The 15,324-nt window shown below is 41.3% G+C and overlaps 2 protein-coding genes across 3 annotated transcripts; both read right to left on the minus strand.

Annotated features, from left to right (window-relative positions):
- Positions 1–103: 103 nt before the first annotated feature.
- fam83e (family with sequence similarity 83 member E) lies at positions 104–9,498 on the minus strand. Of its 2 annotated transcripts, none has more exons than XM_047583157.1 (10): positions 8,903–9,498; positions 8,149–8,784; positions 7,651–7,797; positions 5,783–5,907; positions 5,259–5,690; positions 4,958–5,014; positions 2,283–2,336; positions 1,990–2,194; positions 1,687–1,896; positions 104–1,076 (listed from the first exon to the last, which is right to left on the minus strand). In XM_047583157.1, the coding sequence occupies exons 2-10, from the start codon at positions 8,605–8,607 to the stop codon at positions 891–893; spliced, it is 1,875 nt and encodes a 624-aa protein (XP_047439113.1). In that variant the 5' UTR covers positions 8,608–8,784; positions 8,903–9,498; the 3' UTR covers positions 104–890. The 2 variants fall into 2 exon arrangements, with proteins under 2 accessions (XP_047439113.1, XP_047439112.1); XM_047583156.1 differs by having other exon boundaries at positions 2,283–2,339.
- A 291-nt stretch (positions 9,499–9,789) lies between these two features.
- Positions 9,790–15,098, minus strand: emp3a (epithelial membrane protein 3a). The gene is made up of 5 exons (XM_047583161.1): positions 14,914–15,098; positions 13,694–13,776; positions 13,392–13,494; positions 13,147–13,287; positions 9,790–10,223 (listed from the first exon to the last, which is right to left on the minus strand). The coding sequence occupies exons 2-5, from the start codon at positions 13,769–13,771 to the stop codon at positions 10,048–10,050; spliced, it is 498 nt and encodes a 165-aa protein (XP_047439117.1). The 5' UTR covers positions 13,772–13,776; positions 14,914–15,098; the 3' UTR covers positions 9,790–10,047.
- Positions 15,099–15,324: the final 226 nt, after the last annotated feature.

The following is a 15,324-nucleotide window of genomic DNA, read 5'->3' on the forward strand; positions in this document are numbered from 1 at the left end:
TACCCTGCCTCCTCGTAGTGCTGCCCCCTACTGCTCGAAATTAATAGTCACTCTTTCCAGTTGTTTATAGCCACAGGTTTTTTTCGAGTGCGCTGTAAAGTTATTATTTTTATATATTTTTATTTTGCTTATCTTCCTATCTTCAGTGGTAGTCTTAATGTTAGTAAAGTAAATAATCACAAACAATGAGTGAAACAAGGGGATTTGCCGTGACTGAATCAGGTTACATCCTTCCCATTTCCAAACTATTAACACATTTTAAATATAAATGCACCTTTTGAGCCCACATAATCATGACAAAAGTTGAAAAATAAAAACAATTCAGTGTCTATGGTATTAGATATATCCCTCTTATCTATTTCTATACTGAACTTGTCATATCCAAGCATGGGTTTAATATGTCACTCAGAATCTTAAGTAGTCTACTCTATGATTCAAACTGACGTTATGTCATATTCTCTGCCATTTGTGACTGTCTTGATTTGCCAGCAACCTTCTCTACTTTCACTCTCATTTGTTGTATTCAGTGGAAATATACATCTTCTCCCACTGGCTCAAAGTTTAATTGAATCAGCGATAACACAAATATCAGTCATGATACTCTTCCACAATATCTTATCCATATTTACTTGATTGCAGGAACAGAACTATTTGTCAGTTAAAACATTTATTTCAAACACTGTAACAAATAATGATCAGATTCAGTGGGATATTATTATTAATATAACAATACAACTTGCATACATTTAGCATATTAACATTATTTTTTATTTCCCAGGTCTGTTTTGATTTACATTTTAAGTTAGTAACACTTCATGTACACCACTGACAGCTGCCCCTCCTTAGTAACAGATTAAGTTATTCGCAACAGCCTTTTGCCTTCTCGCTCTTCATTTTTGTTGTTCTTCCTTCTCTGTAATCGGCCTCCTCCAGTCCATACCCAGAGCAGCAAAGCTGGAGCTGCGAGGCCTCTCCCTGGGCATGAATTTCTCTTGACTTCTCTGCCACTCTGATTTGATCTGATCATTTCTCTTCTTCATCAGGGCTAAAGCGGGCGTCATATGATCCGGGTCATACTGTCCAAGAAAAAACAGATTACAGCATCAAATACTGTCAATATATGTGGAAATTGTGTTTTATTTTATAGCTACAGCGGTTCTAAAGTTTTTTTTCAAAGGAAACAGTTTGACATGTGATGAGTATCACAAGTAAATATGCATCACTATCCCTGTGAATGTCCAACAAATTAATAAACTAGGAAATCTGGGGATGCTTTCAGCACTCATTGTTCAAGTCAGGAGATCTCAGCATGTCCAGAAATGCAAAAGATTACTTGATACCTGTAAAAAAAACTTTCCTTCTTTAATTTTCAACACCACAAAACAGTCAAACATTACTAATATGATTTTGTACAAAAATAAACCAGGTGAAAACTGCTAAGTTCTTTCTGTGAACCAGTGAAAGTACTGGAATCATTTCACATTTTTTTCTGTAAAAGAAATGAAAATGTGTTTTTGATTCCCTGAAACAGCCTGATTCATCACAGCAAGAAGGTTCTGGGACCTGTTCAGGTTGTACAACAACTAGGACAGGATCTAAGTGGTTACAAAAAGTGAATGAATGAACTGACTTGACTTTCCTCTAACCAGCTTTCTGTCCTTTCATAAATTTTTCACTTTCACTTACACTGGTTTTAAACCTCGGCACCGGAACCCCCTGTTTTTCTTCATGGTGCGCTTCTTTACTGTGTTTGCTCAGGTCCATCATGGACTGGGTCCGTTCCACAGAATCTGTCGGTCTCTTGAGCAGTCCTGAAGAGCCCTGCTGAATCCTCTTCATGATGTCACTCAGAGAGCTGAAGCTGTCAGACTGTGGCATCCTCAAGATTATAGGTCTCTGAGAGGAGAAAAAAATGCATCTCACTTTCACCTGGAGCCCGAGTGTCAAAGCTTATTCGAGGGGTTTTGACAGTAAAGGACATTTACTTACTCTAGAAGAGGGTGTGTTCTCCACTTTGGAGCGGGCTCCACCTGCTCTTATCTCCGGCTCTTCCAAAATAGGCTCCCTCTGTGTGTGCTCTCTTTTCTTAACAGGGAAAAGTTTTGGCATTGGGGCTGTATTTCTGTCATGTAAATGAGTCCTCTGCTCTTGGGAGTTTTGCCTGGAAACTGCTCGCTCTATTCTTTGCTCCACCCTGCAGGATATTTTTTTTAATTATTATTATTAGTCTTAATACAACATTTTAACAAAAATTTTAATTCCGTATTTCCTTTTTTTGTCACCTTTTCATCCTATCGATAGTTGCTGGGTCTGTTGGCGGGATCACGGGATCTGTGCTGCTTTGACAATATTTAGAGATTTGCATAAAACATCAGTAAAATGAATAGTCTGTGAAGATACTCAGTCATCCAGGTCATGGTATATCTAAAAGGTGTTTGAAAAAGGCAGCTGGACTTAGAGTTTTTTGAGAAAATGTTTCATCTCTCATCCAAGAAGCTTCTTCAGTTCTAAGAGACTAGTGGGAAGATGAGGTTTAAATAGGAAACTCTAGGCATGTAACAGCGGTCTACTTCTCGAGTGCTTAAACATCACCATCCATGACAGGAACGCTTTAGATGATGTCCTGCAAGGAGACCAGGACATCACCGTGCTGTGGGCCGACAAGAGAAGATGCACAGTGGTGTTGAATGCGGTGGATGATCACACCAAAGTGAATGTCCTTCTCGGTGACACCTACAAAATCTAAATAATAAAAAATATTAAATAATAACTACCTACAATAGTTGGAAAAGGAGAAGGTAATCGACAGACTCCTTTACTACTGGTTGTACCTGGGGGAAGGCAAACTACGGAGCCCCTAAAGGGACATGAGAAATGAAAAGAAATGCACCTGAAAGTTTCACGTGCGCAAGCAAACATTTTCTGGTGCAGACGCGCAAAACTTCCAGGTGCACACAGCAGCTGAATCGGCATCCAACAGCCTCCGAGCAACTGAAATGTACATGTATTGTACAGCATTGCAAGCTTTCTCTACCTTGTTTGCTGTTTCAGATGTCTTTGACGCTTGCCTGTCTTTTTACAGGTCAACATCAATGTCATTAGTGTTATGACAGATGATGAATTGGGACAATATTTCAAAAGATATGGGGACCGACTTGCAATAAAAGCCTTTTGTAGTCTTCTTTCTTTACGCGTAATCCACTTTCCTTGCATTTTGTATACATCCACCTATATCCACAGAGCTGGCCAGATGTTTGCAGCTGTTCTTCAATGAAACTGACAACACGATCCAAACCGCTGTATCCCCTGCACCAAAACAGACTACATGACCTCAAAATTCTTTTTAACCATGACGACTTGCAAGAAAAATAGCTATGTCTTTATAATGCAGTCCCGGGTCAAAATATAAACGAGTTAACCCCTGGACTCTGAGATACAAGAAAACTTTCAGGAACGCACCAGAAACTTTCAGGTTTTGAGTGCTCGCTTGAAAGAGTTCTGGAAAAAAAAAAAATATTTTTTTGTCCCTTTAGGGGCTCCGCAGAACGCAAAAGGCCCCTCTTAGACCTATCATCACCAGGATAAACTCAGAACTCTGATAACAGTGCTAAGCACCTGGCAAACATCCTGTCTCAGTTGGTGGGAAACATCACATTGAAAACTCCAGATACTTTGTCAGGAACATCACACTGAGTCCAGAAGAAACCACTGTATCTCACGTGTATCCTCACTAGAGAATGCACAAAAGAAGAACGGGAAAGACTACGAAAGAATTACACCAAGGACAGTAGAACCAACCTTGGCCTTAATGGACTGTCTTGTGCACATGGAAGAAGACCAAAGCCTCAACGCAGTATTCCTATATACAAAATATATAGGAAACTCACTCACATTCATCAGAATTTATTATTATTATTATTCCCAGTACCACCTGGAGCATAAACCAGGGGTCATCAGAACTGTTCCACACCGAGCACAGCCTGTACCCACAAGACTGAAGCTTGCCTAGAGAGACTGATAGCACAGCATAGAAAAGCCAACCTCCCCTCGTCCTTCGACAGCCATCAATTTGCATACAGACAGAAGAGGTCCACAGAGGGTGCCGTAATCATTGCCCTTCACACTGCCTTACAGCACCAGGAACAGAGACACATCTATGTCATCGATTACAGCTCAGCGTTCAACACCAGAGATGAGATGAGATGAGATGACACAACCATCATTGGTCTTATCTCGGATGGGGATGAGACAGCATATCACAATGAAGTCCAAAGACCTACCCCTCCTCATTAAAGGCATCTGTGTGTAACTGCACACATGTCACAATCTAATTTTCCTGGACAGTACACACAACAAAGTTTCACTTCAGAAAGTTCCTTCAGAAAAGTCATCTCAGCAGAGCAGTGATGGTGGCCCCCTACCACACACTCATCGTTATCACGCTGACATATGGACTCACAGTCTGGTCAGAAAAAGGCTGTGCAGAGGATAGTCAAAACGGCACAAAAGATCATCGCCTGCCCTAGAAGAAGAACGCTGGATATCTATGCTATGCCACTGTGATGAGCCCCCTGCAATTTTGTTGTAATACAATGAAAGAAAAACACATTCCAATGTATTTCAACCCTGGTAATACACTTAGGCAAAAACCAGTCCATCCCAAAGACAAACACCGAGGCAGAAACAGAGTAATGTAGTGTATGCTGTTCAGTGCAGTGAATGGGCAGGAATATACAGACTTGCCCATGGTGGAAACCAAACAATCCACCCACAACCTCCCTCCCAACAACAAGGAAATATCTGGCCGTTACTGACACTAGCTTTACCAGTTTCTGGTTGTTAACAGAAGCATGTAAAGCAAGTTTATGATGAGTTGCCTTTTTCAAACTCTTTTTGGATTGAAAAATGAATAGTTTTCATCATAAATGATCAGAGAATTGGTTGAAACGAGCCTCACCTGAAAGCTGATTTATGTGGCGCAGTGGTCGTCTCTGGAGAGGTGTTTTCATTGATCCTGTCAATACAAAAACAAATCTTCAGAAAAGACATGGAAGCAGCCTGTAACACAAAACTGTAAAACTGTGCTGTTTTCTACGGACGGAAAGAATCTAAAAAACTACAAAGAAACTGAAAATATATCTCCAAATTTGGAATTAAACTTCAGTACGAAGTATTATCACAATTTAAAACCAAAGTATGCAATGTAAGGAAATGATGGTGTGAAGGTTGGTTTAGTCCAGAAGATCCATGCACAATACCTTCTCTTTTCCACAAACTGGTGTTCATTGTAAGTTAATCCGTCCATATCGGGCGTCTTTCTATCATTAAATTGCATGTCGTTTTGCAGTTGCATTTCCTTGACTACAATTTCCTCATCAACATGGCTGCCGAGGGAGACGCAGTCTCTGTTAACAACACCCATGGCTTCCCAGTCCATGAGGCAATCTGCAGGTGGGGATGGAGGGTGGCCAACTTCATGCTCCAGAGAGAGCTGTTTTTGGAACCTGATCTCTGAAAAGTCTTTTAGCTGATGAGGCACGTTCACGAGGGTATTTGTGAGCCTCCAAGTGTCAGGGACTGGGAGAGAAGCAGCAAACAGAGTCCTGAATTCCCTGTCAAAGGAGTCAACAACTGGTCCACGAAGAACAGTGATGAGCTGTCGGTGCAGGTGAGCGTCAGTCCACGTGAGGCTGTGAGGAGCACAGCAACAGACTCATTATGTCAGCCCTGTGTGTGAATGTATTGCATGTGAGTATTAAAGTTAAAAGGCGTGTTTGTTTACCTGTAGCTGCCATGAATCACTGTCTCTAAATCAATCAGGACGAAGTTTTCTTTCATTTCCCCAACCACCATTCTTCCTGTTCTTGAACAGAAGCTTTTTCCTCCAAGGACTCGGACCCGTATGTACTGTCAGATCACAAGATAAAGCTCAGACATCGTATCACTCACAAAACAATTAAAATCTGCACCTGATTTTTAATGGTCCACTTGGTGTTGGTTGGCTGCATATTATTTTCATCAGGGACTCAATATGTAAAGAAGATCAAGGGTCCGTGAGGAACTGAGCACAGATACTTCAAACGTTAAAGTCAATTGTTACAGACCTCCGACCTCAAGCAAGAGTCAAGCCAGTCTCCGTAATGAGTTTAAGAGCCGCTGCCTCAACAAGGAATCACTGAACCTGATCTAAAACTCCTTTAGCTGCAACAGAAACAATCCGCAGCATTGCTACAATCATTTTAATCATCCAAGCGGCATTTTGACGGATGAGTGCCCAATACTTGGAAAGGTCTCAAAAAGGGAGGCAAGTTGCATTCCAATAATAGATAAATCTCGATCCTGTTCCACTGGTTTCTTGGTCATAAAAGTTTAAATAAAACGCACTCAAGATTTAGTCGGTGAAATCAGTTAACAGACTGTGTGATCTAGTCAGAAAGAGCGCCACTAAAAGAAAAGGCCCAGACCACAAGGTCACTGATGTCCAGCTAACATTATGACCAGCTTCCTAATATTGTGTAGGTCTCCGTTGTGCCATCATTGATCAGTTTAGAATCTAGTACATAATGTTAGGTTATTAACTGAAGTGATATTCTGACCCAGTAATAGCGCTTGGAAAAAAGATCAGGGGACATACATCAGGACACATCACCTGAAAAAGGCTGAGACAAATTTTTTGCTAATCAAAGCAGGCAATTGTTTGAGGTCCCAGGGCAGTAGGAGGCTCCCTAAGGCTGAGAAACTTTAAACTATAACAGTAGCAGTGTGCTTAGTTATGAATGAGAGTAGGAGACATTGGAATGCCCCACTAGCCACAACGCTGCACACGAAATCACATGTAAGAGTAGGTAAATATGACAACTGTGCGGAATTAAATAATAATAATAATAATAATAATACATTTTATTTATAATGCACTTTTCATCCACGGATCTCAGAGTGCTTCAAGCATAAAAGCATAATATAAGAAATATATATATATGTATATAAATACACAGATCACTGTCATATCAGCTGTCAGCTGGATGGGGAGACTGTTCCACAGGCGAGGTGCAGCCAAACAGAAGGCTTGTTCTCCCATTGCCTTCGTGAACAGACAACAGCAGTTAACTAGTAAATTCTGGATTTACCTCTTCCAAACGAGACATCGCAGTTTGGGCCCAGGTCCAGCTGGCACTGCCAGCCCTGAAGCCACACTGCTTACACAACTAGAATTAATTTTTCAAATTGAGAAACCTGAGATCCTCTGATCACTCTGAAATTTAGATTGTATGTTCTTCCATTTCATGCACAGCATTCGAGAAAATACATGTTTCTTTTTTTTTGTAATTGCTAGGTAGGTTTTCAGCACTTCAAGATAACACAGACAACTCTGAATGCCGTGCAACCAGTTTGACTAAAGCTACATGTCACATTCCTAACACACGCATGCCAAAGCAAAAAGACACACTTCCACTTTAAGGTATACTTCACTGGAACATTAATGCAAAATGTCTAGCTGTTAGTGGCTTAGATGTAGAATTTCTTTTATTAGAAAGGACAGGCCACAACATGCTTCCCTTTGCCAATGAAAACTCTGTTTTGTTTCTGCTTGTCAAACATGCACCGCAGGATGGCTGCTAGGTGTGTGTCGCTCTGTAGGTGTGGACTCACCGGATGTCTGAGCCTGCTGAATGTGAAATTCTCCTGAATGGACCTTTGGTTCAGGATGATGTATACAGGGACACCCCGGGAGGCAGCGTTGTGTAAATCGCTGATGATGGGACCGTCTGTCAATCTGTCTGTCACGATGGCTATTACCTGTACAGCACAGAAAATGTTGCTTAGCCTGTGCTTAGCAAAAATGTTGCTTAGCCCGTACACAAAAACACCTAATTTTTTGTTTTTTTTAATAACACCTGAAAAATGTTGAGGTTTTAAACCAGCACATTGTTATGGATTCACAGTTAAGCTGTATTTTGTTGTTGTAGCTGGTGCACGTAGCTTCCTGGGTAAAATTAAAACCCTAAAACCCTAATTAGCAATGAAACAAAAAGTATATTTCTATCTCATATGTATTAGTTTAAATGTATCAAGTTCAACTAAGTACTTGTATTTTATATAAAAAAAAAAAAAAGCAGACATTTGCTGCCTGTAAAAATGTTCGCATACGTGGCGGGAATTTTGCAAGTAGCGTCGGATTATCTCCCGGACTGGAGGGTCTCCTAGAGCGGGAGGACTGGTGTGGACTGAAACACCTCCATTTGTCACCCAGGGGTTTTTGTCAGGCCAGCCCAGCTCCAGGTCTGGGACCGGCAGGTCTGTGTGGCTAGGGAAGTATGTTGAACAGAAGCCCTCCGTCTCTGAGTTTCCCTCCACTCCATTCTCCTCTTGTGCTTGGCTGTGATGAAAGCTCTGAGCCCAGCTGGTTATCTGGCCGACCTCCTCTGAAGATAAGAAGCAGCCAGAGCGCTCAGTGCCGATGCAGCTGTAGAAGGCCTCTGGTCCTACGCTCAGGAGTCTCTCCACTGCTTCACGCTCCCTCTCAGAGTGGAGGAACTCTGGGCAGGACTCGTCCACCGGCAGGAAGACGACATTCTCATTCAGACTTTGTTCTTGGGAGTTTGACATGACCGCAGCCTGGTGTGTCCCTGGGAATAAGTGCTAACTCTCCAAGTTCCCTCTCATGTCGTCCTGTAGTCTAGTTGAAGTGATAATTTCATTAAGTCCTCTGGCAAAAAGTCACTCTATTTGGCACCTCTGTCGAGAAACACACCAGCCTTGATGGTTTCACCTCTCTGCAGCAGCCTTGTCCCAAAATACATGGAAAAATAAAAGTGGTTTAGCCGTTATTTTGTAAGCTTTAAAAAAAAAGGGAGAATAAAGAAGAGACAGTATGAAGAAATCAACACATTGTGAAACTCACCTCCAATGCTGTTTAGGCAAATATTACAAATGATCTCTGAGGCGCGGAGTGTCTTGACGTGTCCCCTCCCTGGCGTGTCGTCTCACTCGTCTTAACCCTTCCACTCCTTGCTGCCGACATTGTTCTTAGATTCCAGTCATACTGCTCCACGGACAGGTTGTTTCTCTGCTCTGACACCCAGTCCTAACCCTCTTAGCTTCAGCTGAAATATCCGAAACTAAACCACAGACTCCTATATTCTGATTTCAGCCTCTGCCTCACCTGGATGTTATGTGAACAATATAACCATTCAAGCTGTACCTGTGACGCTTGGCATGGAGCTCATAGCTTTCATTTTAGAGTGGTCCAGCCTGACAGGTAGGTTTGTTGTAGTTTACTATGAAATGCTCTATCTGACTCCTGAATCTAAAGTTACAACAAGTGTAACCGTGCCACAGTTCCTTTTTGATTTAATATGGGAATTTGTTGCGTGACTGTGAGACCTGATGTTGCGGAAGAAATTCCGCTCAGATTCCAATCGTTTCATCAAATTCGGCAGAAAATGTTTGGAGTATACTTGTAACAAAGTAAACAACAACCCAAATATGATGAGTGATCAGAGGACAAAGCAGCCTTACACAACCACAGTATAATGCCAGAGGATAGTACACAGTCTGTGTTAGACAAATAACACTTTATACATAACAAAAGGGGATATTAGGCAGGTTTAACCTTTTAAAGATGCGAGTATTGTTTAGTAAAGCTTTTTAATGAGTAACACATGCACAAAAAAAGTTCAGTTGAGTTCAAAACAATATTACATTTTAAACACATGAATCCGATCCGCATATATTGACAACTATTCCTGTAAAATGAGGTTTGTATTTTAAACAAGGGCTGGTTTGTAGTTTTTTTTATTTTATTTTATTTTATTTTTTAGATGTGGTCTGTGCTCCAAAGACATGCCTCTCAGACCGAGACGTCACCATAATAACCCAATGTCCCACACACCACGTGTTGAAGTATGTGGGGCCGTGGACGTTGATTCAGAAATAAAAAGCAACTTAATTCTCAATCCTATATTGCGCCAACTGTTAAACTGAAGAGGATGAAGAGAGATCAGATGGCCATAATCCATAATCCAGTTTCCATTTCTGTGGTTTCCCTCACTGCTTCTTGCGCAGGTGGATGTAGAGGACTGAACTCACGAGGAGGAGAGGGACGCACAGCCAGGCCAGGATGAAGCAGTAGCCAAAGCGCCCTCTGCTCAGGTCTCTGGAGTCGTTCAAGATCTCCTTTCTGTGGAAGGTGAAGATGAGGCATGCAGCGAAGTCCGTGAAACCTGTAAGAGTCACAGAGACAATTTCATTTATTTGTTTTTGACAAAATTATAGTTCAGGTCATTTTTATCATGAAACTTCATGACACTCAATTACACTATTTCCTATGAATCTTTAAAAATTAAACCACATATTTGGAGTTTAAAGTGATGATTTACTATAACTGCCAGGCATAGTGTTAGATTTCATTGATCTAATAGTGTGGATTGTTGGTTTGCCACTGTAAAGGTTCAAATTCTGGTGTTGGCGAAATTTTAGCAACAGTAGAGTTAATTATATTCTTTGTAGAGTTAAATGTGTAACATTTCATAATAACTGGTGTTAGAATGGAATGTCTCAATGGAGTGTTGGTGAATTAACTCTATAATACTCCTTTCACATCCTGATCCGGTTCCACCTTTGCTTTCACCCTGCTTTCACATCACCAGAAGTCCCAGGTCTGATCTCCCGCTGTGAGAGCTGCCTGCCTGTTTTTTCCTCCCTCTCATACGTCATTATGTCGATAACATTATCATTTACGTCAACATTTAAGTACACTGCACTGAGAGGTAAACAATGGACAGCATGGTGTATTTTTTAATGTTTTCAGGTTGTTGTTCTTTCAAAAGGCTGCTGATATTTGAATAAATCACTGTGTTCTGCACAGAGCCCGATATCTACCACCGAATCTCCTCTTCTACAGAACAGCTCACGGATCTCATGGTCTTGCCAGTGCGCTGCCATGATCAATAAAAAAAGTGTCCCATATAGCTATACAGCTGTATATAAACACAGTCACACATGCATTCCCCGATCTGTGCAATTTCCTAAACATGACGTAGGGCTAATTCACCTATGTGCTTCCATTGACGATCATGTAATATAACACATTAGATCGAAAAAAAATGGACTACAATCTCTGCCCCTCTTTATGGGAGTAGACCAAAACTTTGCTCTGTTTTTGAGCTGCTCACAGCCCTGGAACTTCTACAATGACACAGTCTGACAGGCCGTCCAGTGATAAAGTCAGAATGAGACAGGCAGGTACGTCAACGTCATTGTGTAAATCGGCGGGTCGACATGGCATTCCTGTTCACATCGATGCCGAGCAGAGCCGAGCCAGTAATATCCTGGGTCGATTGCCAGCTCATTTGACCCAGGTCGAAAACCACAACATCACACGAAACATCTCACAAATTTTTTGTTCAATGTGAAAGGGACTAAAGTTGGTCATCTTAATGCAACATCTGAATACATCTGTAAAGGCTGCTAATGGCCTTCCACCGATTTGGCTGGAGGCTACACAGTAAGCATGGGCCTGGTGTCTTGAGGAGGCTAAGACCTCCACCTGCAGCCACAGTGGGCTGATCATCTGGCTGTTGGGTTGGACACTATAAGTCAGAATGAGAAAGATTATTTAATAACTCCTGCTGGTAATTTGATAACATCATTATGACATCATCAAGAACAAGAACAATAGCCACGCCCCTTATGACACATGCCCATAACTGGCGTTAGTCACGTTTGTTCTTGTTCTTGATGGAATTCCATTAACTGTCATGGCAACACAGACCACAAGAGCTGTGATTGGTCTGCTCTGCTTATTTGCGGCTACATTTTTGCATTTATTGTTTTGGATCACAAAAGATGGGTCCCATTCACTGCGTTTACATGCACGTGAAAAAAAAAACAAATTAGTGCCTTAATCGCACTATAACAGGAGAGCTTAAGTGCAGGTAAACACGTTACCATTAAAATTGGAGTTCTCATTATCTGATTGAGACACCCAGATAATGCGACTGGAATTTGATTTTCTCCGGCATGTATACGGTAAATTGCAGTTTTCAATCGAAAAATGTGTGTGCGCATGCTCCACAACCACTGCGTTGGCATGTGACTCCGGAACAAAAACATCCAAGAAAGCTAATCGCAGAAGAAGAATGTAAACAGAGCCATTAGAAGAACCATCTGAGGGATAGTGCATATCTTACCTGCACCAGAAGTAGCACGAATGTACGAGAATAAAAAATGTACTATTATCCCTACAGTTGTTGTTTGAAATGCAGGTCTGCTGCATGAACTGCTCTTGATTATTATATGACGCAATAGGTCAACTGGAAAACGGGACGTATTAACGTGGTATTAACCCGCTGAAAAGACATATATCGCCACCTAGTGTGGAGGAGGAGGATATGTTCACGTGAGTTATTCGATTTTCTCCATTGCATGTAAACTGGGCCAAAGACTGTAGTCAGAAAGTCGAATTTTGAGCATAACTTGATTAAGCCGTACATGTAAACGCACGGATTGAGGAAAGGTTAACTGGGGAGCTTTGGTGATATAAACGTTTGTATGACTTGTCTTCAGTCAAATTTCAACAAAAGTTTCAGTCATCATTGTTGAAAGTGAAATAGGAAGTAGAAAGTTAAGCTGGAAGCAGAAACAAAAATTAAACCCGACTGGTAAAAAGCCATACAGCGGCAACTAGCGTTTGGCTGACTCCCATTGGCATAGGCTACGTGTGTAGGTTACCCTATCTATGTTCTGCAGAGGTACAAACTTTGCTTAAGGATCAATTGATTTTGGGGGGAGCCATTTGCCAAACTGGCACTGCCTGCTAGCTTAATTTTTTCACCTCTTGTTTGAGGGGTGAGGAGGCATATTCTGTTGGATGTAATCCCCAACCTCATCTAGAGGGTGTCCCTAAACGGGGTCCTTTAAAACCGAAGATGATAGAAGCACAATTTTTAAAGAATAGAATGTAACAAGTTGGAGACTTACTTTAGTCAAATTATAGGCCTACCTCTATATGCGTTTACTCTCTTAACATCTAATAAAGTCTAAGATCATTTCAAACAGTTTAACAACAGTTGTCAATGATGAAAGAAAACAAGAGAGTTAAAACTTTGTGTTGTGTAACGCTGTTATTTGGATTTAGATTTTTACCTGCAAAGGCCTGACAGAGGCCAGTGAAGTAGAAGAGAGCTCCTCTGGACATGGTGAACAGTTGACCCAGGAAAACCAGGAAGGAGATGGAGGAGAAGACCACAGAGAGGACCATGAGGGCCTGGACAGACTGCAGCCAGTCTGGAAGAGCATGTTACAAAAAGAAGTGTTATTCGATATTCGGTCACAAAGAAAAGCAAAGTGTGACCAGAAAACTAGCAAATGTAAATACTCTGATGATTTACCACTTTCATTAGTAGCAGCACACAGCCAGGTATTTGTGACATTATCATGGTAGCAGTTATACCAGAGGTCAGAGATTTCTGAGTCTGCCCATATCCACCAGGACTACAGGAGGGAAAGAAAGAAAAAAGAATGAAGAACTGAAGGCTTCGAAGACATTTTCTCAGAGAGGCTTGTTGCTTAAAACCACAGTATGTTGATGTACAGCATTTTTAGTTTGGTTTTCCTTAAATACTACAAGGAGTAACAGTGACATCTACTGTAAGAAGGAATAAACAAACATTAATGCTCCAGTGTATCTCACCTTCTCCAGTGTGGCGATGAGGAGCATGGCCAACGTGCCCAAATGTAGCACAGTTAGGGAGACGAGCAGACAGGCCATGACCGCTGTGGGATGTAAAGCATATTTTGCAAATAATACAGTTATTGTATAATATATTTTAATGGATAAAACATTTAATGGATGAACACATCAAGCATAATTAGACATATCATGGATGTTACCTAAGTCAAATGACTATTATTTACCACTGCTAAACACTTCCTGTCCCTTGCTGTTATTTATAGTGGCCCGGAGAATTGAGTGGCCTGAAACAGTGGACCTTCTGTCCGCCTCTTGAGGAAACTCTGGCCACTTTCATCATGCAACTCTGCATCTGCGCTGACAATCTCTGGTCATTTATAAAGCCACAAGCATGCCAGAGAAAGGGGAGGGTGGTCACCATATCTTCAGAGTCTGTCCGGTCTCTAAGGAAAACATCTAACCATCAGCACCCTGTAACCTCTGTAAACAAGAATGTAGTGAAACCGTGACAACCGATGCTATGACTTACAGTTGTTTCCTTTTTCATGGATGTTGCCACAAATGTACTCCCTTCTAACAGAGTCCCAAGGGGAAGTAACATTATTAAGTAAGAGTTTTAGTTTCCATTCAGTCAGCAGCTAAAAATTAGTAATAGCTTTCTTTAAATAGTTGACTGTCTTTGTCACAGTTCAAACTACCGTATCATAGGTAGTTAAACCAGACAGGGGACAATGCACACAATAAAAATGTTTCAATTTTATAATAAAAACTTGCATGTAACATATCAAAACGTAGACTTTTGTACATTGCATTCCCTTCCGTGTGCCAGTAGACTTTCAGGTGTTTGAATACGTCTTGTTTGTTTTTCCCACTGTGCTCTGTCCAGAGAGGAAAAATACTGCTTTCATTACTGTGGACTAATAAAAACAGCATGTGTTTAATCACACACTACTACACTGGGTAACAGTTTGAGGTACAGCTGGCACAGACAGAAAAAAAAGTAGAAACCACAGAAAATGCAAGCATCATAATGGAAAAAACTAATCTTCATAAGAGTTCATTCAGAAGCTGAACACGTTTTTAGTGTCCACTTCTGGGTGCGCCCTGCATCTCTCTTTAGTCATTTTCACACTACGGCTGCATGAGTCAGAAAGTCCAGGCACTTCTGCACCACCCAACACAAGTTTGTTTGTTTTTTTAGCTTAGCAGAAAATTCTTACCGGTTAGATTCCTTAAACCTCAGCGGTCCTCAGACTTTTATTTTCTCTGTTGCTTCCGTCGTATTTCGCTGCCCTTTTTTCCTTGCAGATGTTTGAGCTCCAAAACTTTCAGAGAAGTGTACAGAGTCGGAATGTGTAGTTGCATTTAGGAGGAGTTCTCAACACCCATTTCCTCCAAATGTTCCTGGCCCTCCCCCTCAAATCTGTGGTCTGGACCATCTCAACACCAGAAATAACATTCCTCTGGACCTGCAGCATAAAATATATACTCTGAAGTTGCACTGCAGGGATTCGAACTGCTCTGAAATGAGGGGAGAATACAGTAACTTAAACATAACCTGCTTCATCCAAGCAATGCTATATGTGTGGGCTGGCAGTGCTAACATTTGTTTCTCCAAATGTTTGTGCCAG

This window comes from Mugil cephalus, chromosome 4 (assembly GCF_022458985.1).
Source record: "Mugil cephalus isolate CIBA_MC_2020 chromosome 4, CIBA_Mcephalus_1.1, whole genome shotgun sequence".
Classification (NCBI taxonomy): Eukaryota; Metazoa; Chordata; class Actinopteri; order Mugiliformes; family Mugilidae; genus Mugil; species Mugil cephalus.

Coding starts and splice junctions, on each gene's coding strand:
- emp3a (XM_047583161.1), bottom strand. CDS start 13,771: ATGGCCTGTCTGCTCGTCTCCCTAACTGTGCTACATTTGGGCACGTTG. Junction 13,495..13,693: donor TCATCGCCACACTGGAGAAG/GTGAGATACACT, acceptor TCCCTCCTGTAG/TCCTGGTGGATATGGGCAGA. Junction 13,288..13,391: donor TGCTGCTACTAATGAAAGTG/GTAAATCATCAG, acceptor ATGCTCTTCCAG/ACTGGCTGCAGTCTGTCCAG.
- fam83e (XM_047583156.1), bottom strand. CDS start 8,607: ATGTCAAACTCCCAAGAACAAAGTCTGAATGAGAATGTCGTCTTCCTG. Junction 7,798..8,148: donor ACTTGCAAAATTCCCGCCAC/GTATGCGAACAT, acceptor TGTGCTGTACAG/GTAATAGCCATCGTGACAGA. Junction 5,015..5,258: donor CAGTTTGTGGAAAAGAGAAG/GTATTGTGCATG, acceptor TTGTATTGACAG/GATCAATGAAAACACCTCTC.